Source organism: Anomalospiza imberbis, chromosome 15 (genome assembly GCF_031753505.1).
Source record: "Anomalospiza imberbis isolate Cuckoo-Finch-1a 21T00152 chromosome 15, ASM3175350v1, whole genome shotgun sequence".
Classification (NCBI taxonomy): domain Eukaryota; kingdom Metazoa; phylum Chordata; class Aves; order Passeriformes; family Viduidae; genus Anomalospiza; species Anomalospiza imberbis.
The window spans coordinates 9851675-9875456 of NC_089695.1; the positions used below are offsets into that span (position 1 = coordinate 9851675).

A 23782-nucleotide genomic window follows, 5' to 3' on the forward strand; every position below is an offset into this window, starting at 1 on the left:
CTATCCTCTACCACTGTCTACAGAGAGTAACTACTAAGCTGAAGATGGTTTTCATAGCAGTATATACTGAAAAAAATCAGTTTTAAATTATCTACTAGGGACAAAATACTTGAAAAATTTACCTGGAACCTAATCTCCTACTTCCTGTAAACGCTGAATAAAGCAGTCAAGAACCATATAGGTAAGAGTAATTTTGGTAGATTTTCTGAACTATAATGATTTTAAGAGTGTGGTGCATTTTGTCACTCTGTTTGAGGAAATTGAAGATTATTTGAGGGATTGAGGAATTTGAAGATGTCATAGTGACTGTGTGACAAATAATCCTTTCAGTTTTTTTCATTAGCCTTTCGACATGCTAATTTTCTAGGTTTTTAGACAGGTGGGAATAAACCACATTTTGAGGTCACACAAATAGTTAACTTTTGCCAGCTTTGGTTTTATGCAGGGCAGATAAGGAAATGCTGAACATATTTAGCATTACCTCTTCAAAAAAGAATTATATAAAGGCTTATTATTGGTAAATAATTGCTGTATGCAAGAGCCAGGAAATCCATGGCTGCAAGTGTTTTGCAGTTGGTAATAAAAGCTCCATTGTTCAGATATAGCAAGATATAACTACAATAATAAAGCAGCACTGATTAGCGATGAACTGTTATGCAGTGTGACTGCACAGAAAAAATCTGCAAGGTTTTTAAAAAATTATGCTTTAGATAACACATTAAAAGGCATACTTTGGGCATGTGCAGTTTGAACATGATGCAGTGCTCAGCCCTCTCTCAGTGAGGTGCTTTGGAGAAATCCCTGAGAGGATACACACAGCAAGCAGGGAAAGCTTTGCTGTCCAGGATAGGGCCCTTTTAGCCAAAAGATTGCTAGAAAATCAGTAATAGCTGCTTGTACACCATCCTTGTTTGAGTCTATGATTCTATGCCTAGCTCCCATGGGAAGGGCAGGGGATGGCTCTGCCTGGAGGGAACAGCTCCTGGAAGAAGTTCGTAGGGCAGTTTCCAAGGCCAGGGCTGCCCTAGCTCAAGGACAATGAGGGCCTACAGGCACTTCATGTCAGGAAATGATGGAAAATACATGTGGCAGGAAATGAATGTGAACCAGTGTGTGCCCTGGTGGCCAAGAAGGACAATGGGACCTGCTCTGTATCAGCAACAGCGTGGCTGTTGGGACCAGGGAAGGGATTGACCCCTGTACTTGGCACTGGTGGGTCACACCTCCAGGGTGTGTCCAGTTCTGGTGCCCTCACTTCACAAAACTGGAGGACTGGAGCAGGTCCAGAGAACAGCAATGGAGCTGGGGCAGGGTGTGGAGCACAAGTCTGGGGAGGAGCAGCTGAGGGACCTGTGGGGCTCAGCCTGGGGATGAGGGGGCTCAAGGGGGACCTTCTTGCTCTCTACAAGTCTCTGACAGGAGGGTGCAGCCAGGTGGGAGTCAGTGACCAGGCAACCAGCAACAGGACAAGAGGACTTGGTCTGAAGCTGGACATGGGGAGGTTTAGGTTGGGCATTAGGAAGAATTTCTTCCCAAAAAGCATGTCATCAGATATTGGAATGGGCTGCCCAGGGAGGTGGTGGAATCACCATTCCTGGAGGTGTTAAAGGAAAAGCTAGACATGACACTCAGTGCTGTACTGAAAATCACACTAGGAAAAGCCAGTGTCCAGGAAGGAGACAGAAGAGCCCTGAAACTTTATTCCAATAAAGAGAGAGAGTCCACTGGGGCACATGCCCGTGGGGTCTTGCCTCTAGAGCTTTCAGAGGGTGCAGCCTCCTTTTATCCTGGCCACTTGTTGTCCTCTATCTTTGTCCATCAGCTGAGGCAGTAGGAAGGTACAGCCTTCCCCAACCACCTACCCCATATCCCATTCTCCCCCTTGAAGCTGTAATTTTACCCCAAAGTTCAGAAACTCAGGCTTGTGCATTTGTCTCAGGAGTCAAACTGTCTGGTTTCTGTTCAAACCTGCGGCTTGAAGTGGGTAGAAACATTAAGACCTATTTCGAAGACGCTGACACCCCTACCCTCACCCACGAGCACACATCCCTCCTATCAGTGTCACGGTCTGCTTGACAAGTTCGTGCTCGGTCACAGGTTGGACTCGACGATCACAGAGGTCTTTTCCAACGTAAATGATTGCGTGATTCTGAGATGGAGGCCTGCTGAGGGGGAACCAACCGGCTGCGGGCCAGGGCCAGGAGCGGAGCCCAGGGCCCGGAGCGGAGCGCGGCCCCAGGCGCGGGCCGCGGCCCCCCCATTTTACCCGCGGGCGAGCCCGGCCGGCGCGAAATGGCGCCGCCGTCACGTGCCCGCGCCGCCGCCCGCGGCCTCGCCCGGCGCCTGCGCCGGGGCGGCGGGGCCGCGGCTCCGCCCTCGGCGTGTCCCGGGCGCTGCGGGCTGAGCGCGGTGCTGTCCCTGCTCTGCCCCTGCTCGGAGCCCCGGCCCGGCCTCACGCTGCGAGGGAGCCGCGCACCGGCGGCGGTGAGCGGCGGGGCGGCCGCGGGGACCGGCCCTTGCGCGGCGACCGGGGGAGGAGGGGAGGACAGGACAGGCCGCGGGGGCGGCCCGGGTTGCGGAGACAGACGGACGGACTGACGGACAGGCGCACTCCGCGCCTGGCGACTTAAATTCTCCCTGAGCGCCAAACCTCGTGAGGAGCTCGGTGTGCGGTACCCTGGGGTTGTGCCATCCCGGGAGCTCTCACCGAGCTGCGGGAGCGCGCTGCCTGCGAGCTGATTTTCCCGTGTAAAGAGCTTCAGTGGCTTGTTAAAGCTGGGTAGGAAGGTTCCAAGAAAACCCGTGGAAGTAACAGTTGTTTTTCATTCCTGCCGTGGGCGTGTAGGTGAACCCTCAGGAGAGCTTTTCTAAAGAGCTGTGCAGCTTCAGATGTGTCATTGAGTAAAACGAGGGGTCTTGGGCGTTGGGCAGGGGGGGTGGCTTCCTTCTAAAAATACCCCATCAGTGGAAATCCAGTATCTGAATTTCGCCACCGAAACGGTTCTAAAAGGGGCAGTGTATATCTATTTCTTCAGTTAAAATTAATGCAAGCATTAAGATGTTCAGCTGAATGTGGTTATTTTTAGAACTTTGAGGGTTTGTCATAAACATACTAAAAATGTGGTAAATCCCTTGAGTCAGAGGCTCAGTTTTGAGAAAAATAAGGGCTGATTAAAAAAAAAAACCTAAATAATCCTCTTCAGAAGCAAAAACGCCACCCATTAAAAGTCTGCTATGCCCTAGATGAAGAAAAAGCTTAATCTCTGAGCTCATCATCCTGAAGGACTAGATCTTCTGAGAATTAGGCTTAAAATGTGTTTTTTCCCTGTGTTTTGCACCATACTCAGTGGTTGAATTTGTGGTGGCAGCAGTTTCCCAGGGCTGCCTGCCCTGTGCTGCTCCTGTTCCCCAGACAGACTCTGCATTCCGAGTTCCTTGGTGAGGGGGTGGCACGGGTGCTGTCACTGAACTGCGATTTCTTTAAAGACACTGTGATTAATGGGACCAGTATTTCAGCCGTGTAAGGCAGCCCTGTAAACATTAGTTTCCAGGTGTTAGAAAGTCAAAGCTTGATTATAAAAATGCCTGCTTTATACTAGAATATTTCCAAGCTTGGTTATTTGGAAGGGTTTTTATTTATCAGGAACTGTTTTTGCTGCATTTATGTTTGGTTGCTACGCTTCTACTAGAAACTTGATTTTATGGTGTTTTATTAATTCCTGTTGAGTCACGGTGTTAAGAACTGGAAGAGAAATCTGGAAATCAGAGGAAGCAGTTACTTCTTTTGGATCTGTGATATGTTTGGTTACAGTGATAAACCTTTCTTTGAATTGATGTTGTAGCCTGGGAAGCAGTGAACAGCTACTGAAGGCTTGTTTAACAGAGCCGCTGCTGACCACTTTTCAAATCCCCCACCAAGCCCCCATGCCACAGGAGAGGTTTTACTATCTTAATTTCAGCTTAATTTAACCAGCTCTGTTGTCAAGATTAAGTTGCAGAAAGAGTTAATTAACTTGATTTTTTTTTCTGCATCCTGTTAGCTTTATTGCATTTGAGGTAGTTTGAGTAGGATAACGTGCAGCTGTCAAAATACTGGATCACAGGTAGAGCTGTACAGGGGGCGTGCACCAATTTTTGATACTTTGCTTATACAAGTGAGGGTATGAATAGATTTGGTGAACCTCAGCAGTTATCAAAGTGTTTCATTTCAGTGACTGTGTTGCTGCTGTTTATCTTTGATAATCATTTGGATAACTACCTTAGATAACAAATTACTGTTGTTTGCATAACAAACTTGTATTTGATTTAATCTCTGATAATTGTAATATTTTACTACATAAATTTCTGCTTACATAAGCTAACATTTACATTGCTTTGGATGGTTCTTTTGGCCTTAGACAGTCAGATGTACATTGGATGTACACCAGATTATGTTTTTATTGCTAACAGTCACTTCCAGTAACTTTTTTTTTTCAAATGCATTATCTAAAATCTATTATCTGCTAGTTCTTATCTGCAGTGTAAAAGTATGAACTTTCTTCTCTTCTGAGGAGTCTTGGGACAGATCTGTTCAAGAGAAGCTCTCTTCCTCAGGGGTGCTCTTGGTTATTTGGCTGTTAAAGGTAACCAGTCCCATCTCTGTGAAATTCAGAAGCCTGCTGAGCATTGTAGATAGTCTTACTGACTACCTGTATTTGATACCATTATTACTATAAAAGGATATTACTGTCCTTGATTTTCAGGTGTCAGTTTATTGTTAGTAATTACTTTTGCCTGTGGCCACAGGAGGAGTGTTGGCAAGAATACTGAAATCCTGAGTTCAGAGCAGGTGGAAGGGTACTCATTCTCCACCCCCAAGATGGGATATGTAAAAGCAATGTAAACCTTATCACAACAAAGATTTCAGGGTTTTGTTGTGTTTTTGTAAAATATTTTTTTTGTGATATTCCTGGGGGTAATGCTTTAAATGATTACGTGTGATGGAAAACTCTGAAACACAAACTTACCCGTAATGTCATATTAAAGGAAAACAATGCGGAGGGAGGCAAGAGACTTTTAGTCTGAGCCCTTTGGTGCAGTGCCTTGTGATCCAGGTTCCCAGGTGGCCCGGGCTGTCACCTGGATCCTGGGAGCTCATAAACAGGGAGGTGGCAGCGGGCTGGGTGCTTTTCTTGTTGTCGGGAGCAGCTCCTGCCATGTGACTGCAGCCAGGCCTGGGCAGGTGCTGGCGAGGGCTGTGCACGTTTGTGCTGGGAAGCTGAGCCTGTGGCCTCTGTGTGTTCATCACACCCTTCCCCAGGCCATCAGACAGCCTTGCCACAGAAGGGAAGAAGGCAGGAAAAAACATTTGGGTGGGTTTTTTTCTCTGTTTTTCATGACTCTTAGATTATTTAGTAGCTACAGTGTTGTTTACCAAGATTCACTAGTAGTGGTAATGATAATGCAAATACTGAATAACTTGCTGTTTACATTGTACTGTTGACCAAGAAATGTAAATGCAGTTGCAACATTTGTTTCCCATCACTTTTATACTTAATCTGACCTCATGTTTCTTTCAGCAATAATGTTTGCATTGTGGGATAAGCTACCTTGTATTAAGATGATCCCCTCAAGCTCCTTTACAAAAGCAAGAAAATTTATAAATTTATGTCAATGTATTTCTCCATCATTTTTGCATTGGATGTAATATGAAATTATTTTTTTTTCAAAACTAACACAGGTTTTTGTGGCATTTTATCTGGACAGGAGGGGAAAGCAGACAGATGCATGTGAGTGCCCCATGGCTGCAGCTGCCTCAGTTCACTCATTTATTGCCTATTGTAACTTGGAAGCATTCTTTAGGTAAGAAAGTTGCTTCAAAATACGTGGTTTATAAACTTAATATACTTCTCTGTTGAATCTTTAAATTGCATCTCAGTGTTTTGTGCTCTCAGTTACAATGTTATTTAAGCATGGTGTTTATATGTGGCATTATAAACCTTTTATTTGTTAGACACTGACAGTACTTATGAAAATGAATTCTATGTGCTGTACAGACTCAGCTCACTTCACAGGAGAGAGAACATGTGATACTTGTAGACTGTGCAATACAAGGCCTCCATAAATGACAGATTTCTTCAGGTGCCACCCACAAACAGGGTTACTAATGAATATCAGCTTTCTCTTTATAGACAAGTATGACTACTCAGCTCTAAATTTTCTGGTGTGTGAGCTGAGCAGCAGCATTACTTGCACAGATTGCAGTACTTGAGTTTGATTTTGTGTGGAAGATGGGGGCTACTTCTCATGTATTCATAAATAATGTATGCTACACCTTTGTTAAGCTTGGAATCTGGAAAGCTGACATTAACTGGGTAGTTTTTGTAAAGGTGATGATATGACCTGGGAGAATCTAAAGTCTTGTCCCATTTTTAAAGTAAAATAGAGAAGTTCAGCATTGGAAGGTTTCTAAAGATGATATTACTGGTTGAACACAATACCTGGTAAATACCTTCTGTTTCTAAAATCTGTCATGATTTAGTGAGGTGGATGTTGCTGTTCTTGTAGCTTTCCATTAAAGCATCTTCAGATAATGTGAAATTGGTATAACTGGATATATGGGAGGTTTGGGTCTATTTTCTCATAGTGCACCAAAATACTCTGTCATACTAAGAGGCAGGATAGTTTTTTTCATTTAGTATGTGGGAGGATATTTGTACATTACTGATATATTTTTTTCCAGATACAGTGTAATTAGCCACAATTGTTTGTTAACTGTCAAGATTATCATGGTGCAGTAAGCATACTTTTGGAGTAAAAGTGAGTAAAGTTGAAAGTCAAGAGTCTTTAAATGTCAAAGTATCAGAGTTCCTGTCTTTAAGTATAACTTTTGACTCACATGGTTTTGGTATAGAGTAGGCTGAAAAAAAAATAAACATTTGTTATCAGGGTTTGTAGGTTTTTTTGGGTAATACTCGAGAATTCAGAGGTGTATCTGTGTTGCAAGAGTGCTTATGTGACTAAAACTGTAGATAATGCAAAAGCTATTTTTGCCAACAATTACACCTTCCCCTTAGTTAAATGGTACTTTTCAGATAATGTTTGGTAAAACAAATGTGCTTGTTACATTTTGTTGCTCTGCTTCCATATCTGCCCTCAGAGCAGTGGGTTCTGTTCGTCTCAGTCTTTGTTCCAGAATTGATGTCAGTCCTTTCTGTGGGTTTCCCAGACACTGCAGAACAGTTTTTCTTTTATTGGTGGCTTCACAGGTCAGTTCATCTTCTGGGACCCATCCCTGCCTTCTGGTTAAGGAATCCACGCACACATACAGGATGACTCAACAGTGGGATGGATGTTCGGGTACCAGGAAGGTGCTGGTAACTTGACAGGAACCTCCACATTCTTTGGAGGTAGGGTTGTGTCTGTGTGTGTAAACCTTTCATTTGAATGCTGCCTGGGTTATATCACATGGGACTGTCATTTAGCCAGCTTCATTTGTGCTTTAAAATATATACTGTTCACAAGGATTTAGAGTGAAATAAGGATTCTTAGTTTTGCAGTAAATATTGGGGCTTCATGTTTGTTAAAAATGTTACAATGCATTACCAATGGAGCCTTTTTCTGGCTTTGCATCCCACACTGAATAATAGGAATTCATTTTGTTAGATATAAAGGACTGTAGTGTGGAATACTAAACATAGAAATTCTGAAGACAGCAGTTTCTAAAGGCTGTAGCAACAAGAACAAGTTCTGGCCAAATTCCAGCAGGCAGAGCATAGATGCTGTGTATACCAGCAATACCTTGCTGCATCTCTTCCTACACCTGGAGTGCTGCTCCTGGTGTGTAGTTTGACCTGTGGTTTAGGAAATGCCCTTTCTGGTTGTTCTCAGATGTCAGAGCTTCCTTGTGGGAGCCAAATCAACACCCATGAAGTTCAAGTAAGTTTCAAGTAAGACAGGAGAAATTTCTGTTTTTATCAGAAACCTATCTTTAACCAAGATGTTGCAGGTCTGCATGAGGGTAGCAATAGCAAGGAGAAGCTTCTCAAACAATAGCATGTGTTCAATTCCATTTTTTTTGTTCTGGACTTTTGTTTTAGTAAACAGCCAAGTCTGTAATTCCTCTCAAGTAGGGAGGAAGAAAAGAAACAGGTATATTTGACTCAAAAGGCATTTAGCCTTTGCTAAATTTAGCAAGGCTGTGATCAACTGTAAGAGAGAGTTTTGTAATGGTTAATTACTACATCCACACTTCATGGTTTGGAACACCCATTTGTTGTGGGACTTAATGTAATCTAAAGTCAGAAAACATGGTTGTGTAGATGATAACTTGATGGTCTAATAGCAAAATGTTTATTCGTGCTGAGCCTGCATCTTCATGACAGTAGTAACACTTAGTGTAAGCCATGTGTCTGCTCAGGGAAGAAAAACTATTATATTACTTAAAGAGTGTTGCTGGCTTATCTGTCTGCATATATTGCTGATTCCAATCACGAATGGAAATTTAAATAGACTGGGTGAATATGTATAACAGCTGCTAAAATAAATTCCGTGGTGATGAAGATAATTTGTCAGGAAGTCAAGCAGTAGTGAAGCTGGTCGTATGAAAAGCCCTTAAACTGGCTACACTTTTCTTTCCAGCTTCTCAAAGAATGCACATGCTTTCTTTTTATAAAAATGGAGTTTATCAGACACTCATGAGCCAAACAGATCAGGTTTTATAGGTTGGGAACATGCCAGGTAAATTTTTTATAGGATAGTATGTATTTTGGCAGCTGTTTTTGCAATACACGGATTTGTGTGGCATTTTTTCTTCCTTTCCCCCTCCTCTCCATAATGAAGATACTATGGAAAATTTTCAGTCCAGAAAAAGCAAGCTGTGGGGGTTGCCATGGAAGTTTGTTCAGTAAAAATAGATATATGCTCTGTTCTTTCTTGAAAAAATGCATGGTTGCTTTGAAAATACTCACTTCACACAGACTGGGAAGAGAGTAGGTCTGGATGAACATCTGGTTAGTGGGACATTTGAGAAGGGGCTTCAACTTCTACTAAAATGAAGTGGCGAAGCCAGTTGTTGGAAATTGGCTGAACAATAGAATTCAGTCTAGAATGGACTTGGTTAGGTTGCACTGCTTCAGCCTGTGAAAGCAGAGCTTTTTTCTTACGCTGCTTTTCTGAGCTCTAGCTCGTGAGGCAGACGTCCCTTGCTGAAGTAGATCCGTGCAGTTTGCTGACTTCCAAGGTCACTGTCCTTTTCCTGCTGAAAAACAGCATGTGAACTCAGTTACTTTGCCCTGCTTTGATAAGTGGCCTCTGAAGTTTTTTACTGTTAGTTGTACAGACACTTTCCTCTGCTTAGCATTATTTAGAAAAAAACCAAACTGAGGTAGGTGGGCAAAATTTTTCAATCTGACTCTTCTGAACATGTCTGTTCCAGGTTTATCTCTGTTTCAAAAATGAGTTTATAAATTAGGTTTTTTAGTTGATAAACCTTTTTTAGAGATCATGAGTAGATTCCATAGTTTGTCTACTGAATTTAAATTTAAACAATCAGTTTTCCACTTCTAAGTAAATTGCTGTTAAATACTTCTTAATCCCTACAAAATGCTTTATGTACTATGAAGTACTACTACATGAAATTGCATTTGGTAAATTAACAAGTCCACGTTCTCCAGATTCAATCCAAGTTGTACAAAATTAAAGGTACTGAGAGAGAAGGTCCTTGTCAACATCTGTGCACTGGATATTGACATATGGATATGCTTCTTTTCAAAATAGCATGCTGTATTTAAATTTTTTAAACTTACTATTGCTTACTGTGTTTCCACTGGCCTTTTTCCCTTCCTCCCTGATCTTCTGTGTTTTTCTAGACACCTGTTGTACGTGAGACCTTTCAGGAGCCTGTGCAGTTTGAATACATTGGATTGTTGCATTCTGAAACTTTCACCATGAAGAGAGCTGGGCAGAAGGTGGTGGCTGGAACTGAAGCTCCTGGAACATCACAGACAAGCAAAAAACAGAAAACTAGTTTATATGGCTCAGGATTTGGGGAATCTGACCCGTGCACCTCGATGGACTGGGGCAGCCTTCCACACCACGTGATTCTGCGTGTTTTTCAGTTCCTGACTTTAGTGGATCGAGCCAGGGCATCTTCTGTTTGTCGAAGGTGGAATGAAGTTTTTCACATCCCAGATCTCTGGAGGAGATTTGAATTTGAACTTAGCCAGCCAGCCACTTCTTACTTAAAGTCTACACATCCGGATCTCATTCAGCAGATTATCAAGAGGCACGCTGACCATCTGCAGTACGTCAGCTTCAAGGTAAGCTGTGGATGAGCTGTGGGTCAGTGTCACGTCACTGAGCACGAGGGATGCAGCTGTTCTGTGTCAGCTGCCTTAAGGGTTGTACCTGGCAAGTTTTATGTTTAAAAATGTAACTACTGCAACATTTTATTTCCGCATGTGCAGACAGTTTCATCCAATTTTCTACACTGTAGCCTCTGCAGAGTAAAGAAATAGGGAATGTTGTGCAAAACAGAGGTGGAAGGTCAGGCAAAATAAGAGATTTGTTCAAAGCTATTCTTTAGGCTTATGAATTTTGAATCAGTTCATTATTTAAGATGCAAAGGTGTTATCCATGTACATAAAATGGATTAGTTTGCTGAAGCAAGGACTTTGTGTCTTTTTTGGGCTCTAAAAATGACATTTAAAACAATGCATACATGTAACAGTGTGTTGTAGCACCAGTACTGTTACAGTATTTCAGTAACATGAGGTTATTTGAAGACAAAACTTAAGATTTAAGGTATGTATTCATACTAGAATTACTCAGCAGTCACACTCAAGAAAATTTTCTAATAGTAACTTCCCTGAACTCTTTCTGGTCTTGAAATTTTCAGTCAATGTTGCACTTTGTGCCTGTGATGATTGCAGTCAGGAGCTGAGTAGATGTGGAACCTGCAGTCTTGGGTATCCATGGTGCTGTTTTCTAAATAATACTGCAGAATGACTTCACTATTTTAAATTGCTTTTATAGGTTGACAGTAGTACTGAGTCAGCAGAAGCAGCCTGTGACATCCTTTCTCAGTTGGTGAACTGTTCTATCAAGACACTGGGTTTGATCTCTACAGCAAAACCAAGCTTCATGAATGTCTCTAAGGTAAAGTTCTACAAACTCTAACTAGCATATTTAATTCACTCTTAAACCACTTTAGCTTTCTTAATGTTCTGTTCTTAAGTTGATGGTAATTTTTATGAAATAGTCTCTGGTTACTTTGAAGTAACAGAAGAATTACTTTCTGGAAAATAAAGGCTATTTATTTTTTTTTCTGCAGAAAAACTCCACATACTTGAGGCTCAACACTGTGTCCAGTTTCCCCTGTAGTTATCAATGTATTGCAGTGAAATGATAAATCAGAGTAGATAAATAATGAGTAAGGTTAATTTTGTCACATGCAGCAGCATGTTTTTAAACAAAGATCCCCTCTGTTTGTGTTGAAATAATCCTTCGTTACATGAAAAACAGGATCCATGGGAAGTGTTTATTTTTGTATTTTTTGCCTGTGCAGAATGTGACATCAGAGTACTGAAGTTTTGCTCATGTTTTCATAAGAATTTTTTTCCTTTTTCAATTTCTCTAAATAGGCTCATTTTGCATCAGCACTGACAGTAGTTTTTGTGAACTCCAAGTCGTTATCATCAATCAAGATAGATGACACACCCCTTGATGATCCTTCCTTGAAGGTTCTTGTTGCTAACAACAGTGATACTCTAAAACTACTAAAAATGAGCAGCTGTCCTCATGTTTCACCTGCTGGTGAGTACTGAATGTATGCGAAAAATGGAGTCGTAAAGTATCAGTATCGTTGTTGACTTGGTCTTGAGTTTGAACAAGTTGGAAGGTGAAGGAGGAGATGGTTGTTAGTGGATGAGTTGGGTTGATGAAGGTGGGGGTGCTACTCACTTGACTGCATCTTCTGGAATCCTTGGGATATTTTTTCATTTTCTCCAGCTGCCTTGCTACCTCTGATGATAGGCCTTGAGGCCTTCAGAATTAGTGCAAGCCTTTCACACATGCTCAAAGGACAGGATATTCATTGCTTTACTGTGTGAGGGTAACCAAATAGGTGCTCCTTAATGTGTGCAGATTTGTAAACTTAACCAACTAGTGTTCTGTGGGAACACCACAGAAGCCCTGATCCATGAATCAGCTACTGCTTGGTGGGATAAAGGAGATTATGACAGTTGTCAGGAATTGTTTTCTAAGGTGCTGTGAGTGTGTACAAATTTCAGAAACCTGTGGTGTTAGACACTGTTTCCAGCTTCCAGAGTGCCCTCATGTGTCCAGATCTGGGACTGGTGACTTTCTCATTGGTTGGTGGAGGACTCGCTCCCTTCAAAATACACCCTTGCTGAAAGTTCAGAGGACTTCAGGGTCCCTTCTCACTTTCCTTTCTCCTGAAACGTTATTGGTGGGTAAAGGGAGTCTGGGTCTGGTCTACTCCTGTATTCTTTTCTGGAGTCCGCAAAAGGTGACTTAATCTGTGTACTTCATATTCCAGCAGGTTAGGAAGAGTTAACCTTATTTAGGTCTTAATTCACAGAAGGTTGTAGCTGTTAAACTGTTGAAATAGTTGAAGAAATGAGTATTAGGGAAGGGACTGGTGGCAACTCCAGCTGAATCTAACTTAATTTCAGTTGCTTCTTCAAAGCTGAGGAAATTCTGCATAGGGAATGGCAAAGAGGAGAAAATGCAGATCCAAGATGAATTTGACTTGTGTCTGTTACTTTGAAGTGTTAATGGCCAAAACTCTGTAGAAGTTTGGGGATACCTAGAACTTGGGTATTTCATGGGGTTTGGATATAAGCATGAAAACTCAAGCCAACTTTACAGAGAACAGCTATGCTTATATTTGCTTTTCATTTTAGAGAGTAAATTTTTTTGTTCCTCAGGCATTCTTTGTGTGGCTGATCAGTGTCATGGACTTAAGGAGCTGGCTTTGAACTACTACATACTAAGTGATGAACTGCTGCTGGCTCTTTCGAGTGAAAAACACGTTGATCTCGAACACCTTCGCATTGACGTCGTGAGTGAAAATCCCGGACAAGTGCAATTTCACACCATTAAAAAGCAAAGCTGGGATGCTCTTGTTAAACACTCCCCCAAAGTCAACATTGTGATGTATTTCTTCTTGTATGAAGATGAATTTGATGCTTTCTTCAGGGAGGAAACACCTGTTACACACCTGTACTTTGGTCGTGCGGTGAGCAAGGCAATGCTGGGTCGCATTGGCATGAACTGCCCCAGGCTGATCGAGCTGGTCGTGTGCGCCAATGGACTTCAACCTTTGGATGATGAACTGATCCAGATTGCTGAGCGCTGTAAGAACCTAACTGCCATGGGGCTGGGGGAGTGTGAAGTCACCTGCAGAGGTTTTATTGAATTTGTAAAGATGTGTGGGGGCAGGCTTACTCAGCTTTCCATAATGGAGGAGGTGCTGATTCCAGATAGTGATTACAGCTTAGATCGGCTTCATCTGGAAGTCTCCAAACACCTTGGAAGAATGTGGTTTCCTGATATGATGCCAACGTGGTAAATTCTCTGTGTGGATAAAATGGTGGAATCAGGGTGTCGCTTTCTATGCAAATAAAAAATTTAAAAATCAAATGTGAAAACCTTCTTCTAGATTTGAGTTTTTCTTCCTTAAGAAAATCTGTTAGACTAACAGCAAAACACTCTAAAATATTAATTATATATTGAAATAGAAAATAGATTTAAGAGTACTTAACAGTTCTGAAAGTATGTCTGTGGTTTACAGGTGCTTTAAACTTCAGTGAATTTGGGCTTCTCTGAGCTTCACTTTAAGCATTCCATTTACTTTAAAGTGGGTTTGGGTTTTTGGGGTTTTTTTTGTGTCTTTGTTTACTCTTTCTGATTTAGTCAGAAGAGAAACTATTTTCCTTTAGGAAATCTATCTGTGGAAAGCTGGATAGAATTTTGAGTACAGTGTTATTTGTCATGATGTTTTATATAGCTATTTTTTAAAATAATTCATGTTTTAATTGTAAAAGCTTATATATTAAAATACACGATCCTGGGTTAATCAGATATAATCTAGCTTAAATTCATGGCAGTATAATAAAATGTTAATAAGCTTATGCTTAGAAAAATTTTTCCAGCTTTAAATTGCACTTTAAGTAATTTTGTCAGATTACAAAACTAGGGAATGCATTGTACAGTATGTTGTTTTTGTCTTATGTGTTAAAAGGATGAGAAAGAGATTTTGTTAAAATTACTAATTATAAGTTTGCTGGAGTGAGTAATAAAGCACTTTGGAAACTGTCAGGACAGTAAGGAATAGCTTTGGATTTGGACTCAAGTCTTTGTAATCAAAGACTAATGTCTGAATGCTGTTCCACGCTTTTCTTGCTAAGAGATAAGAAGGATTTCATAAATGTAGCTAGTAAGAAGGAAAGATCAAATGCAACACAACTGTCTTTGATCCATTTCTATTTGGAATCAAGAATTTATAGCACTTAAAATTGTGGACTAAATGGACTGTAGTAATCTCACCTGTTTCTTCCAGAGCTTTGTGTAAGCCCTGATTTCTAGAGAAAGACTTGCTGAAGGTAATCCTGAACTATTTAATTCAGGACTGTTTAATACTTGTTGCTCTTAATTGTTTTTTGAGACAGATTTTATTATATTTATTTTCTTAAAAGGGGAAAGGCATGCTGAGTTGATGTAAATTAGAGTATGTATTTTTGTGTTAACATTTTGCACACTGTAAACTTAAATACATTGTATATAAACTTTTGCTGTAATGATTTTGGTGCCACTCTTATTGCATCTTCCTATTGATAATGAGAAGTCTACAAGAATTTGCTGGTGGTGGTTGTCACTGTCATGGCTTAACCCTGGCTGTCAGCTGAGCCCCTCACAGCCAGAGGGATAGGGGAGAGAATCAGAAGGTGAAAGTGAGAAAACTCATGGCTGGATATAAAGAGTTTAATAGTCACACAGGCAGGCATCCCCCAAAAAGGAAATCTATTCACCACTTCCATCAGCCATGTCCAGGAAGGCAGGGCTCCATCACCCGTAAACACCCTGCTTCCTTCCACCTTCCCCCAGCTTTATATGCTGAGCCTGATGTCATACAGCATGGAATGTCCCCTGGATCAGCTGGCCTCGTCTGTCCTGTCTGTGTCACCTCCCCGGCTGTGCCCCCTCAGCCTCCTGCCTGCTGGGGCAGTACACAGCAGAGCAGGGTTGTGCTCTGTGTAGGCACTGCTCAGCTACAGCAAAAACATCCCTGTGTTACCAGTGATGTTTCCAGTGCAAATCCACAGCTCCATTCTGGCTCCTGTGAAGCAAATGAACTAACCCAGCCACAGCCAGTGCGTTCACAGCAGAGAATAAGTGAGTTTCTCCCCCACTTCCACTAAACAACAGCTAAAGGGTTAAACCACCCTTTTCTTGGACACTTGTTCCCAGCTGGATTCAAGGTTACGCACACCTGAGTCAGTAATGCTTTATTGCTTGTTACACAGTTAAGAAGCATCTATCTGACTGGTTACTAGAGGATGTGAGCTGAGCACTTCCATAATCCAGAGGATTATAATTTAAACACAAAACTGAAATATTTCCAGGCAGTATTTGGTTCAAGATGTGTGGTTTGCTTCAAATGGAAATGTAATAAAGTGGTCTAATCCATGCACTAGACTCATCCATCTGTTTTACTGTGTCCTCTGGGGGTTCTCTCCTGCTAGAAGCAATGCATGTGACAAGCCTTGGGAGAGACTGGAGAATGGCAAAGTAGTCATTGTCATTTCACTTTTGTGCCTGAAACCTGACATGCAGACTGTAAAATGGAGTGTGGACAAAACTTGTGAGTTGTTGGGAAGTCCTGGAGTCCTCCCTCTAGCCAACAGAACAGTGTTAGTGTATTTATAAACACTGGTGACAGAGTTACAGTTCAGAGGGAAACTTAAAAGGCTTCTTTGAATATTGTCTCTCTCTCAGTCCTTGTCACAAAGGCAGTGCTTCTGTGAAGCCACAAATCACAGAATTGCTGAGGCTGGAAAAGACCTTTAAGGTAATCAAATGTGGCTGTCCAATGTCAGCAAGCTTCCAGTTAAATAGGCCTGCATTAATGAACGTTGGGATTTTTGATGAGCTGATTTTTTAGAGTATTTGTTCTTCTCCCTGATCTGAACAAATGAGGCCAGCTGGTGCTTGGGGGAGAAGCTGACAGGAATGCACTTTCTCTGCCACAGGAGGGAGTGAGCACTTTACATTTTAGCTGATTTTTCAGACTTTGAGAAAGCTTATAGCTAGTCATTGCTATTTCCTGGTTCTCTGGTAAATGCAAATTCCAAGAAAAACTCAAATCTTTTTTTTTTGTTTTGTGAGTCCCTGTTGCCATCCAACAGACACTGTGTAAGGCTCAAAGTATTGAATAGTTGATAGTATGAAGTGTTGTGCATGGGAAGAAAAACAACTTTTGCATGCTGAGATGGATTTATTTGGAATTTACTGTGTTTCCATTTCAATCTCTTTGCCCTTTTCCCCTTTCAAGATTGCTTGTAGGATCCGAGTGGTCACAGTTCTCAATGTGAATATGAGATGTGATCCCAGGAAATACTCTTTGCATCGGCAACATTTTCCCAAGGACTTGTCCCTTGGAAATTGCACCACTGTATCTTATGGGGTGGATACAGAGTAGTTTCACACAGAACTCTGTGAAAAAACAAGAGGGAAAACCTCAGATGACTGATGAAGCATTTGTTCTTCTGTACTATATTTCAGAAATATTAATGTCTGTCTTGTCCTTTCCACTGAGATAGCAATAGTGGAAATACCAAAATAGCAGAAATACTGTGGTCATAAAAATTAGGTAGTGGTTGGAGTGATTGACTTGGTAGAACAGGGAAGGCAAGGAGAAGGTGGGAATTTGTGCTGTAGGAAAGGGGAAAGCTTGAAGACATTCTGCAGAACTCAGTTATGTGCATTGTAGCTGGAGGAAAAAGTTCTGTAAGTAAGTGCAAAGAAAACATGGCTAAACTACTTGGCTAACTGCAAGGTAATGCATCCTATATGAGCTCCAGACAAATAAATGACAGCTCTTTACCTGGTCCTCTGATCTGGACTCCATCATCAATGGCATTTCCATTGTGGAAGAATTTAATAGGCCCAGAGAGCTGGCCAGAGAAGGGAGCGTACACGGTGGCCCCGTCAGCACAGATGACATCCACTGCCCGGTGCTTCCCTTTGCCATTGCGTCTGAAAACAAACACATCTTTACAGAAACCTCTGGTCAGGCCCAGTGCCGCAGAGAGAGGTTAGGCAGCACATGGTGAGATCTGGAACTGGGCTGTTAGGACAGAACCAGTCTCAGCAAACTGGCTAAAGGATCTGCAAAGGTGTAGGTGAGGCAATCTCACGTATGGTGGATGACCTGTTGGAGTTGGAGAAAAATGCCTTTCTTCCAGGTCTTTAAATAAAAACCATAGAGTCTAATAAAACCACAGAGTCACAGAAAGGTTGATTGTGTGAAGGACATCAAGTCCAACCCTCCACTTGAGTCAGGAGTATTCCCATCACTAGGTCAGGTCAGGCATGGCTTAGTCTGATAAAAAGCTCCAAGCAGAGAGGTCTTATGAACAATGTGGGCAGCCTAAAAGTTTCTCAAGTCCAATCTAAGCCTTCAAAGCTGTAATTTTTATGTGACTTAAACTAAGTTTAACTCTTACTTCAGTGGAAATACAACAAAACCCCACGTGTTCCAATTATTATATTACCTTGGAGCTCCATAGTATCCACAGCCATACTTATCACAGCCTCTGATCTCGTTGGTAGGGTTCCCAGCACAGACTGCAGCCCAGCGCCCGTCCTGTTGTGGCAATGGTGGAACAGCTTTGAAACACAGGAACACAGCACATCAAAGTTAACTTCTAGATTGTTTTATCACTTGCATGTTTGCAACTACTATCTTTGATTTACAGTTAGGTAAGAACATACTGACATTACATCCCATGCTTCTAGTTGGATTTTTCTCCATAAAATTTGTTATCCTTTAGGAAATGTAAATGGAATGTAGATCTAAGCTAATATTTCTAGATTAGGGTTATTTCACAGAAGAAACATGCTTTAAATACAAAAATTCAAAAAGAGTATCACAGGTCCTAGAGGGCAAATCTACTCTTGTTCGAACGAGTTGTGTTTTTTGTTAAGGGTTTTCTTACCAGGTGTAAGCAGATGAGTAGGATCAGAGTGGTCGCAGTTCTCAACGTGGATATGAGAAATAATGCCAGGATATACTTTTTGCATTGGCAGCATTTTCCCCAGTCGTTGCCCTCTGTTGATTCGGCCGTTGTACCGGATGGGGTGAATGCAGACGAGCTTCACACAGTAACCTAGGAGAGATGGGAGAGGAAGCGGGGTCAGGAAACATCAGCTGCATCTTCTCCTGGGGTGAGCAAGAGGCATTCTCTGCCAACCTCTTATTGGAGACTGATAGGATGAAGCAGAAATGTAGTCAAGGTACTAACAATGGTGAAATCAAAATTACTATATTTGTCAGGGCAAAAAGGAAAACTGGGTGTTGAAAAATAGAGACAGGAAAACATCCTCTCAGCAAAACTGAGGATATATTTCCGGTTCTTTATTTTTACTGTTTCCTATTTTTTGATTTGGGGTTGTTATTTTCCTGCTACCTGTTTTTCAACTCCTTTCTTCCCTTCTCTCCAAGAAAAGCATAGGAAAGGACTACATCCTGCTGGTGCTGCCTTCCAATATTTCAACGTACTAGAGAGGATGTAAGATTAATCAACACTGTGCTTGAATTCAAGAACCACAGAAGCCTTGCTCAAGTAAATGATTACTTGTGCACGCCTCACAGTACACCTGCTGTTAATTACTTGCCTTCTCCCCTGATTTGGACTCCATCATCAATGGCATTTCCATTATGGAAGAACCGGATGGGTCCCGAGAGCTGCCCGCTGAAGGGGGCGTACACCGTGGCTCCGTCAGAGCAGATGACGTCCACGCCTGCATGCTTTTCTTTGCCACCGTGCCTGGAGGCAGAAATACATATTTATGGACATCTCTCAAGGTTAATGTTATGTTTCAATTGGTCACTTAATGCAGGATGATAGCTGGAGCTTGTCTAACAAAATTTTTTTACCTGCAATGAAATTGGACAGAAGTAGCAGTTTTGAAGCATCCTTTTTTTTTGTTGTTGTAAATTGTTCACATTATTCTGGCCTTCTTCAGAGTAGGATGAAATTTCAAATTTAAGCTTATTTTTTATTTTCCCAAGTTCAGGGGCATTTTAAACTGTTAGAGAAAAGTACCATTTTATCCCAAAAAAATCTGTACCATGTAAAATAGAATCTTGGCTGTCATTTTCTCACTTAGAAATTTGGAAGCTGCATGATGAAGATGGACACTTTTAGAGCCTGGGGAGAGGAGATGACAGGAAAATGCATTCTACATATAAAGCATTTTTTCAGAGAAATATAACCTGTTGTATGAGGTCCCTACTTAAAGACAGTGATGCTGGCAGATTTTTAATTTGTGTAATTGAATCTACTCAGCTTCCTGTAAGCTGTTGCTGACTGTTGGTTAAATTTCTGGAGTATAAGCAACAAGGGTAAATGGCACAAATCCTTGAAATACTTCCATTTCCTTTACTCTGTCTGTGATTCATGTAACACTCCTGCTCCTTCACCCCTGCATCTCTTGTCAGCAGTGGCATCACTGTGCTTCTGTAAGATTGCCGAGGAATATCCCAAAAATCAGTAAGAGGTCCTGCAGACAACAGTATTCTCTCATCCTGAGTGTCAGCTCTGTGTAACTGTACTTTCTCCTGCCTGAACATTTAATTGAGGAAAGCAAGGTGATCCCCGGTGGCCAGGCAGCTGTGTTACCTGTCAGCGCCGAAATTCCCGCAGCCGTATCTGTCGCAGCCGCGGATGCGGTTGGTGGGGTTCCCGCTGCAGATCTGAGCCCAGTGCCGGTGCTGCTGTTGGGGCGGGTGTGCCTCCAGCTGCTTGGTGAAAACTTCACATGGAAAAGAGGAAAAACAGGGAAAATTCAAACATGTTCTTTGTCCAATGCAACAGAAAGTGTTCAGGTACAAAATGGGGTGTTTAAAGTAAAAGACATGAGCTCCAAGGAGTTTGTCATTTCAGAAACTGTAGGTTAAAGGACATTATACAACCTGCTGTACAGACTTGGTGCATTTTTCCCTGATGTCTTACTTTAAGGTATATAAACCAAAAAGAAAGCAAAGCTATAGATAAAGATGTTTAAAAATAGTTTGTTAAATAAATTATTTTTACTTTCTAATGGTGCTGGGTTGATGGTTGGACTTGATGATTTTAGAGGTCTTTTCAAACCTTTATGATTTTATGATTCTTTCTGAAGCCTCCAACTACTTCAATATATGTCTCTTAATGCACACCTAATTCCATATTTTATAATAGTCATAACTGTCCACATTACCATCATTCCTCATAAAACTAGAGGGAAAAACCTCAGCATTATTTATGTTCAAGTGAATTTCAATAATTCATTATTGTCAGCCTAAACCCAGTCAAGCCCAGCTGCATTACAGCAATCTCAACTCACCAGTGGACACCAAGCTGACCAGAGTGACCAGACTGAGAGCTGGCATTTTGGGGCCGTGTCACCCGTGTTCTTTGATCCAGTCAAAGACGTTGAACAGCTGCCACCTGAGGTATTTATGTGCTTTTGAAAGCCCAAGTCTGTTGTCTTGGCCAATCAGTCTCAAGCAAAGTATTACAGCTCCAGGCAAGCGGTGTTGCCATATTGGGCGCTGTGGTGGTCTGCAGGCTCTGACAGTTGTTAAAGCTGATTGGGAAAGATGGATAAAGTAATTGGGCTCTTAACATTAAGAGATGGAAATAACCCCACATTTCAGGAAACTCTGGTTGAGCTGTTTCTTAACACCTTTTCTTCCCCTTCCTGGAGTAAAGTCACATTTAGGCCAAAAATGGTAGGAACCACACATGTGGTTCAGAGGATTGAGCTGAAGGGAAAAGGTGGTCAAAGCTCCAGAGTGGACATCACCAATTTGTCCTTTGCTGCTCTTTTCTCCCTGGGTGTTTGTGCCCACCAGAACTTTGTGACTGAGAACACAGGAAGTGTTTGTCGTTAACGAGCATTCACTCATGTAAAGAAAAACAGATGTTTTTGCATCAAAACATTTCTTTTTTTCTGGTTGAGCTGATATTGTCGTTTATATCACTTAAATCCATGAAGTCTGTTCACTGAAACCGTGGGTTTTTAACAGTGCAATTCTTATTAAAACATCTTCAAGTTCTGAAACAACAGTTGCAAAACCACGTTGCATGGGTAAAACTGACCTGGAGTTCAGTAACTCTAGGTTTTAAAGTGATGCCTTTAGTTCCTTCTTGGTTTCAGCTATTGTACTATAAATAATAAATTAATTGTACTTTGTGTCTCTGGTAATACTTCAGTTTGATTTTTCTCCACTACTTACAGAAAAGCATTAGATTTTCTTTACAGACATGTCTTGGATAATATGAAATTTAAATGAGTCATGGTGCTTTCACATAAATTATTTGATATTTCAAGTTACAGAAACCTCTGGAAGTCCCACAGATTTTATTTAGAGAAGAAACAGATGTATCTATGCCCCACTTCTAGTTTGTAAAAGCATCTGTACATTGTGTTTTCTCAAAACCTCCATGGAACAAAGAGTTGGAGACAAATTTTTCACTTGCATTTCCAAGCTTTTCTTTACAGCCAGTATTTAATCCCCAAACAATCTTTTAGCCCTCCCTGGGGGTACGACAAGTGGTTTGGCTGGTTTTATCCCTGCTGCTTTCTTCTCCATCCTGCCAGGAAGAGCTGCTGGTTTCCACACTCATAACCACCAGATATTTATGTAAAACTTATGTCCCTTCAGTCCAGTTTGGATGGAGCTTTTGTTGTAATATGCTTCATATAATGGAGTCTTGGCTGATAAATGACACAATGTGCTGGTAAGGGCTCTCAGTGGGCATTCAGGGTTTGGGAATGCTGCTTATCCCTGAACTGAAAGATGGGATATGTGGCTTTTTATGATCCGTGCCAGAAACAACATTCATTCTTATCCTCCTTCATTTGACACAAGCTCTCTGCAAAACCTCTCAGCTCTCCTTAACAGCAGGAGTCAGCAGGGGAGGTGGTATGGGTGGCATTTTAAATGAGGATTTCATAGCAGAGAGGTTGTAAAGTGTTTCTGGGCCTGGCTAGCTCTGTACTGGCTGCTGGAAGCTTTTTCCCAACTGCAATCAAAACCATTTAAAAATAAAGATTTTTATTCAGAGGATGCCTGGCCATTCTCATTTGAGGGGTGTGCAGTGGGATTTCTGCAATAATGATCTCTCTCAACTAGATTTTGTGATTTATTTCAGTTTGCAGTGGGAGAGTTTTAAATACCTCATTAGATAACTTTAGCCTGGGGCAGACCTGCCTTGAAAAACTACTATTTTTTATAAACTCCTGTGAACTCACATGCTCCAAATTTTACCAAGGAAAGAATTGCAGCACTTGAATCTGCTCTACAAAATCTTGTGAAGGAAAGGCTTAGTGTAAAGCCAGCCAAGATGCTATGCACAGGAATGGGAGGTGCACAGATACTGAAGAAGGTTTTCCTTGAATCCTGTTTTGCAGTCTGGTGCTTTGTAAAATGGCTCTAAACTGCCTGCTCTTTGCAATTTTTTCCCCATCTCTCCTGAGTGCAGGGCTGACTCCAAATTGCTCATAACTGTGTGCATTTATTTTTATTTCTTCTCTGTAAGCGATCCTAACAGCATTGAATCTTCCTCTGGTCTTTCAAAAACGCATCAAAATGCCATTGCTACTGCAATATATCTAATGCACTTGTGATAAAGTACTCTTAATAAAACAGCTTTCAAGTGTAGGATGATGCATTTGGGATGTCTCAGTGCCTTCCCCATCTTTCCTGGGTGAGCTGGCAGGTGCAGACCTCTCACCTGCGGCACAGAACCAAAGTTGGAGGGATTCTTGTGTTGGGCCCAAGATGTGGATTTAACAGTTGGTAAGTGCAGTTTTGAAAGACATGATATGGCCACTTAGCACCCAGTAACAGAAGGATATGGAACAACCCCTGGCATTGCACAGCCCTGGGAGCTGCAGTTGCACCATTTCCTTCCCTGTAGTTTGGAAGGGAGCTCAAAAACCATCTTGTTCAAACCCCCTGCCAAGTACAGGGACACCTTCCACCAGACCAGCTTGCTCCAAGCCCCATCCAGCCTGGCCTTGAACACCTCCAGGGATGGGGCAGCCCCCGCTTCTCTGGGCAGCCTGTGCCAGGGCCTGGCCACCTTCACAGGGAAGAATTGCTTCCCAATATCCCATCTCACCTTGCCCTGTGGCAGTGGAAGCCATTCTCCTTTGTCCTGCCACTCCAAGCCCTTGTCCAAAGTCCCTCTCCAGCTCTCCTGGACTCCCTTTAGGAAGGGGCTCTCAGGTCTCCCTGGAGCCTTCTGTTCTCCAGGTGAACACCCCCAGCTCTCCCAGCTCGGCTGCAGAGCAGAGGGGCTCCAGCCCTCAGAGCATCTCCATGGCCTCCTCTGGACTCACTCCAGCTGCTCCACGTCCTTCTGATGTTGAGAACCCCAAGAGGCAGAGAAGGAGTTAAGCCTGATGCTGCCCTGAAGAAATCCCTCCTTTGCTGTTCAGCCTTTCCAAGATATCCAGATTCTGCTGTGTAAATGATGTCCTATTTCAGCAGTGTAAACTAATAGTC

General features: G+C 42.0%; 2 protein-coding genes across 3 annotated transcripts; one reads left to right on the forward strand and one right to left on the reverse strand.

Moving 5' to 3' along the window:
• The first annotated feature begins 2328 nt into the window (after nt 1-2328).
• On the forward strand, nt 2329-15699 carry LOC137483030 (F-box/LRR-repeat protein 21-like). 2 transcript variants are annotated; one of them, XM_068205780.1, is made up of 7 exons: nt 2329-2484; nt 5746-5841; nt 7248-7388; nt 9849-10298; nt 11014-11136; nt 11622-11793; nt 12930-15699. In XM_068205780.1, the coding sequence occupies exons 4-7, from the start codon at nt 9927-9929 to the stop codon at nt 13571-13573; spliced, it is 1311 nt and encodes a 436-aa protein (XP_068061881.1). In that variant the 5' UTR covers nt 2329-2484; nt 5746-5841; nt 7248-7388; nt 9849-9926; the 3' UTR covers nt 13574-15699. The 2 variants fall into 2 exon arrangements, with proteins under 2 accessions (XP_068061881.1, XP_068061882.1); XM_068205781.1 differs by lacking the exon at nt 2329-2484 and adding an exon at nt 5479-5648.
• Nucleotides 15700-16478: 779 nt separating this feature from the next.
• Nucleotides 16479-21446, reverse strand: LECT2 (leukocyte cell derived chemotaxin 2). Its single transcript, XM_068205782.1, has 7 exons — nt 20611-21446; nt 19908-20040; nt 18901-19052; nt 18222-18392; nt 17778-17892; nt 17108-17259; nt 16479-16716 (listed from the first exon to the last, which is right to left on the reverse strand). Exons 1-7 carry the CDS (start codon nt 20654-20656, stop codon nt 16526-16528), a joined length of 960 nt encoding a protein of 319 aa, XP_068061883.1. The 5' UTR covers nt 20657-21446; the 3' UTR covers nt 16479-16525.
• Between the last annotated feature and the right edge of the window lie 2336 nt (nt 21447-23782).